The 6,583-nt window shown below is 39.1% G+C and overlaps 1 protein-coding gene across 1 annotated transcript in view; it reads right to left on the reverse strand.

Moving 5' to 3' along the window:
- LOC110449958 (bestrophin-2-like) overlaps positions 1-5,807 on the reverse strand; it is a gene marked incomplete at its 3' end in the record, with an annotated part of 43,108 nt that extends 37,301 nt beyond the window's left edge. Inside the window, exons 1-2 of the mRNA XM_021497142.1 lie at positions 5,741-5,807; positions 440-655 (exon numbers count right to left, since the gene is read on the reverse strand). Of these exons, the coding sequence (XP_021352817.1) occupies positions 440-618 (179 nt within the window). The remainder of the gene's footprint in view (positions 1-439; positions 656-5,740) is intronic.
- Positions 5,808-6,583: the final 776 nt, after the last annotated feature.

Consider the following 6,583-nt stretch of genomic DNA (forward strand, 5'->3'; position numbering starts at 1 on the left):
TACACACAACAGACATCTAGCTGTTTGACATGTATCAGATGTGTGTTTGCTATTAAACCTATCATAAAAAGTTAAATATTACAAAAACCCGTTACACCAGATCAAAACGAGACTTGAATGTGACTGAAACCTCAGAAAGTACATCCTTAACGATTTTTAAAAAAGAAATCAACGCTGCACTTTACTAAAGCTAAATACGTATGCTCACTTGTTCAGTAATTTGATTGTGATTCAGCCCTTAATTATGAGAAACTGAAAAAACAATAGTTTATTTGAATGCAAATCAAAAAATGATTTAGTTGGGCTTTGATGATTGATTCAAAACAGATTTGAAAATAATTCACAAGAATGGTTATATGTATGCCATGTATCCCAAAATTCAAAGCATGAATCAAGGTATATGTGCCATACAAAAAAAACGCTTTGGAAACCAACGTACACTCTGTGTTCGTGATTCAACGCCAGTCTGTAAGTACAACTGATAGCGGCGTACAGCACGATGAAGATGAGCACCTCCTTATACATCAGCTTGTAGATACTGCCCTTCCATATACCCAGCAGCTTCACAAACGTGCCCAGCCTCGCGGTCGCCACCCGGTACTGATAGGCTATCGTCATGGTTCCGGTTATCACCCTTCAGGACAATAGCCTTTCTCTACAATACACCAATCGTACGACATCTATAATCCTTATGTCACTCCCAATCTTTATGTATATGACAAGAAAGATAATTTCAGTACAATTCTTTGATAATTATGTGTTGGGTGTTCACAGATATCTGTCTGTCTGTCTGTCTGTTGGGTGTTCACAGATATAAACGGCAACTATTTGTTGTCATTTTCTTACAACTCCAAACACAATTTTCAAAAGTAGTCGTATACTAAGGGTATGACGTCGACAATGGAGAATTTTTGAACGTTCCTGGCTGTTGGTACATTGGATGTCGAGATGATATAGTGTTCACAGATATCTGTCTGTCTGTCTGTCTGTCTGCCTAAGTGTTCACATATCTGTCTGTCTGTCTGTCTGTCTGTCTGTCTGTCTGTCTGTCTGTCTGTCTGTCTGTCTGTCTGTTTGGGTGTTCACAGATATCTGTCTGTCTGTCCGTCTGTTGGGTGTTCACAGATATCTGTCTGTCTGTTGGGTGTTCACAGATATCTGTCTGTCCGTCTGTTTTGGTATTCACAGATATCTGTCTGTCTGTCTGTCTGTTTGGGTGTTCACAGATATCTGTCTGCCTGTCTGTTTGGGTGTTCACAGANTGTCTGTCTGTCTGTCTGTCTGTCTGTCTGTCTGTCTGTCTGTCTGTCTGTCTGTCTGTCTGTCTGTCTGTCTGTCTGTCTGTCTGTCTGTCTGTCTGTCTGTCCGTCTGTCCGTCTGTTGGGTGTTCACATATATCTGTCTGTCTGTTGGTTTCACAGATATCTGTCTGTCTGTCTGTTTGGGTGTTCACATATATCTGTCTGTATGTCTGTTGGGTGTTTACAGATATCTGTCTGTCTGTCTATCTGTTGGGTGTTCACAGATTTCTGTGTGTCTGTCTGTTGGGTGTTCACAGATATCTGTCTGTCTGTCTGTTGGGTGTTTACAGGTATCTGTCTGTCTGTCTGTCTGTCTGTTTGTCTGTTGGGGGTTAACAGATATCTGTCTGTCTGTCTGCCTGTTTGGGTGTTCACAGATATCTGTCTGTTTCTCTGTTTGTCTGTTGGGGAGTTAACAGATATATGTCTGTCTGTTTGTCTGTTGGGGGTTTACAAATATCTGTCTGTCTGTCTGTCTGTCTGTCTGTCTGTTTGGGTGTTCACAGATATCTGTCTGTTTATCTGTTTGTCTGTTGGGGAGTTAACAGATATATGTCTGTCTGTTTGTCTGTTGGGGGTTAACAAATATCTGTCTGTCTGTCTGTTGGGTGTTCACAGATATCCGACTGTTTGTCTGTTTATCTGTTGGGGGTTTAACAGATATCTGTCTGTTTGGGGTTTAACAGATATCTGTTTATCTGTTTGTCTGTTGGGGGTTTAACAGATATCTGTCTGTCTGTTTGTCTGTTAGGGGTTTAACAGATATCTGTCTGTTGGGGGTTTAACATATATATGTCTGTTTGTCTGTTGGGGGTTTAACAGATATATATCCCATGTGATGCAATTGGAGCAGCAGATCAATTCTAATGTCTTTAATGTCCCAGGAGTAAAGAATTTTCCAACAATACCAGACCTTACAATTACCACCAACGGGATATGTAAACTTCAACAAAACCTCAACCCACACAAGGCTGCAGGCCCAGATAACATCACGCCACGTATCCTTAAAGATCTGTCAGCAGAAATTGCGCCAGTTTTAACCATCATCTTCAACTCATCATATGCCAACGGGGAAGTTCCATCATTATGGCGTACGGCAAATGTGTGCACAATATATAAGAAGGGGAGGAAGTTCGAGGCAATCAACTACCCACCGGTGTCATTGACCTGTATTTCATGCCAACTGCTGGAGCATGTGATTACCAGTCATATCATGTCACACGCAGATAGGCACAACATCCTCTACCAATTACAACATGGTTGTCGGAAGGCGTTATTATGCGACACTCAATTACTGGAATTCCTAGACGACATCAACAAAAACATAGATGCAGGACAACAAACTGACTGCCTCATTATGGATTTCAATAAAGCATTTGACAAAGTGAGTCACAGCCTACTTGTTCATAAGCTTGACCACTACGGCATCAGAGGGAAAACCAACACCTGGATCAAGAACTTCCTCCTAGATCGTAAGCAGACGGTAGTCGTAGAAGGGGAGACTACGTCAGTGTGGAGTCAGGAGTCCCTCAGGGGTCGGTGCTCGGGCCGAGTTTATTTTCATATTACATTAACGATATGCCGGATAACATCAGATTAAATGTAAGGCTATTTGCAGACGACACCATAGTCTATTTAATGATATCATCGGATGCTGACAAGGACCATCTACACGAAGACCTAAACAGACTATCAGACTGGGAAGAGAAATGGATGATGAAGTTCCATCCTGATAAATGTAATGTTCTATCAATTACAAAGAAGAAGACCCTTACCATGTATGACTTCATTCCTCATGGTCACACACTAGAGCATGTAACATCTGCTAAATATCTTGGAGTCACCATATTTTCAGATTTAAAGTTGTATACACACATCTCAAATATATGTCAGCGAGCAAATAACACCATAGGATTCCTGAAGAGAAATCTCAACGTCAGCAACAGAAAAGGAGAAACCCTATAAGAGCCTAGTGAGACCTACACTCGGGTATGCATGCACCACATGGGACCCATACAACAAATATTGACTGGAGATGGTACAGAGACGGGCTGTGAGATATGTCAAAAACAGATGTCATAACACCTCATCTGTTAGCTCCGTCATTGAACAACTGAAGTGGACATCTTTAAAGAGAGGAGAAGTTTGAACCTCATGCTTCCGTGTGTTATTGTCATTTCAGGCTATTGATGAAGTTTGCACCCCATGTTGTCGTGTGTTATTCTTATTTCAGGCTATTGGTGAAGTTTAACCTCATGTTGTCGTGTGTTATTGTCATTTCAGGCTATTGATGAAGTTTGAAACCCATGTTTCCGTGTGTTATTCTCATTTCAGGCTATTGGTGAAGTTTGAACCTCATGTTGTCGTGTGTTATTGTCATTTCAGGCTATTGATGAAGTTTGAACCCCATGGTGTCGTGTGTTATTGTCATCTCAGGCTATTGATGAAGTTTGAACCCCGTGGTTACGTGTGTTATTGTCATTTCAGGCTATTGATGAAGTTTGAACCTCATATTGTCGTATGTTATTGTCATTTCAAGCTATTGATGAAGTTTGAACCCCATGATGTCGTGTGTTATTCTTATTTCAGGCTATTTGTGAAGTTTAAACCTCATGTTGTCGTGTGTTATTGTCATTTCAGGCTATGGATGAAGTTTGAACCTCATGTTGTCGTGTGTTATTGTCATTTCAGGTTATGGATGAAGTTTGAACCCCATGTTTCCGTGTGTTATTGTCATTCAGGCTATTGATGAAGTTTGAACCTCATGTTGTCGTTTGTTATTGTCATTTCAGGCTATTGATGAAGGTTGAACCCCATGTTGTCGTGTGTTATTGTCATTTTAGACAATTGATGTAGTTTGAACCTCATGTTGTCGTGTGTTATTGTCATTTCAGGCTAATGATGAAGTTTGAACCTCATGTTGTCGTGTGTTATTGTCATTTCAGGCTATTGATGAAGTTTGAACCCCATGTTTCCGTGTGTTATTGTCATTCAGGCTATTGATGAAGTTTGAACCCCATGTTGTCGTGTGTTATTGTAATTTCAGGCTATTGATGAAGTTTGAACCTCATGTTTCCGTGTGTTATTGTAATTTCAGGCTATTGATGAAGTTTGAACCTCATGTTTCCGTGTGTTATTGTAATTTCAGGCTATTGATGATGTTTGAACCCCATGTTTCCGTGTGTTATTGTCATTCCAGGCTTTTGATGAAGTTTGCACCCAATGTTGTCGTGTGTTATTCTTATTTCAGGCTATTGGTGAAGTTTAAACCACATGTTGTCGTGTGTTATTGTCATTTCAGGCTATGGATGAAGTTTGAACCTCATGTTGTCGTATGTCATTGTCATTTCAGGCTATTGATAAAGTCTGAACCCCATGTTGTCGTGTGTTATTGTCATTTCAGGCTATTGATAAAGTTTGAACCTCATGTTGTCGTGTGTTATTGTCATTTCAGGCTATTGATGAAGTTTGAACCTCACGTTTTCGTGTGTTATTGTCGTTTCAGGCTATTGATGAAGTTTGAACCTCACGTTTACGTTTGTTATTGTCATTTCAGGCTATTGATGAAGGTTGAACCTCATGTTGTCGTGTGTTATTGTCATTTCAGGCTATTGATGAAGTTTGAACCCCATGTTTCCGTGTGTTATTGTAATTTCAGGCTATTGATGATGTTTGAACCCCATGTTTCCGTGTGTTATTGTCATTCAGGCTATTGATGAAGTTTGAACCTCATGTTTCCGTGTGTTATTGTCATTTCAGGCTTTTGGTGAAGTTAGTTTGAACCTCATGTTGTCATCTGTTATTGTCATTCCAGGCTTTTGATGAAGTTTGCACCCATGTTGTCGTGTGTTATTCTTATTTCAGGCTATTGGTGAAGTTTAAACCACATGTTGTCGTGTGTTATTGTCATTTCAGGCTATTGATAAAGTTTGAACCACATGCTGTCGTGTGTTATTGTCATTTCAGGCTATTGATAAAGTTTGAACCACATGCTGTCGTGTGTTATTGTCATTTCAGGCTATTGATGAAGTTTGAACCTCACGTTTTCGTGTGTTATTGTCGTTTCAGGCTATTGATGAAGTTTGAGCCTCACGTTTTCGTGTGTTATTGTCATTTCAGGCTATTGATGAAGTTTGAACCTCACGTCTTCGTGTGTTATTGTCATTTCAAGCTATTGATGAAGTTTGAACCTCACGTTTTCGTGTGTTATTGTCATTTCAGGCTATTGATGAAGTTTTTCTGTCCGCAATTAGTTTCTCTTATTATCGTCTGTCGCTGGAGTGCTCATTTGTATTACATTATGTTATGTATACTCAGTCACAGAACGTATTTATAATGTAATTCATAATGGAAACTTTAAAAATCGCATACAGAACAACTAATTTACATGCATGTTTATAACGGAATCTAGGAAAATATAAAGAATGCGTGAGGTTTACCTTACTCAGTAGTTGTCGTGTTGTATAGGATCGCTGTATATACCGAGTCGTCAACATTATGATAAGGACTGACCAGTCCGTAAGATAAGATACGAGACAACTCGGTAGAAGTCCTCGGTCCGTTTGTATCAGATGTAATTACTTAACCACAGCAGAAGTCATATTTTTAAATTCAAATATATAAAAATTATATCGAGAAATGTGTGTATTGTTAGTATACTATCTGAGGCTCACCAAGATATATCACAGGACAGGAATGTTACCTTCTATTTTGATAACTATTTGTATCTAACTACCGTAATCTCTGTTGAAGGTGCAACTAAGTTCTGCTCACTTAATATATTCACAAACGAAGGAAAGTGTTCAACCATTTAAAAATCTCCCGTGAAAGTTACACGCTCAACGATAAACATCTGTAGAAAGGAAATTGAACTAAAAAAACCACTAATAGACAAATAAAAATTCGAAAAGGAAAAATAACCTATATATTATTTTACGTACAAATTGAGAAGAAGTGTTTACATCAGCTTGAACCTTTCAATCTAATCATTTTACCATACCTTTATAAAAATATATAAATGAATGAGATAATGTCGATGATAAAACCTCATGTTGTCACCAGGTATCTTGCAAAATGGCGTTATGCAGGTTTTGGGCTACATCGAAGGATAGAGATAGAGTGTGATTATGTCTGGGATTTGTGTATTTCTGTCCTGGTGCTCGTAAGGTAGTCCTCGTCCGCCATAGAGTTACAGCTGTATATTTGTCAGATCAAGTGCACCTAATAACGAGGAGACGACGTAAAATTGTTCAGCAGAATAATTAATATTAACATACCGCACA

Source organism: Mizuhopecten yessoensis, unplaced genomic scaffold (assembly GCF_002113885.1).
Source record: "Mizuhopecten yessoensis strain PY_sf001 unplaced genomic scaffold, ASM211388v2 scaffold4847, whole genome shotgun sequence".
Lineage (NCBI taxonomy): Eukaryota > Metazoa > Mollusca > Bivalvia > Pectinida > Pectinidae > Mizuhopecten > Mizuhopecten yessoensis.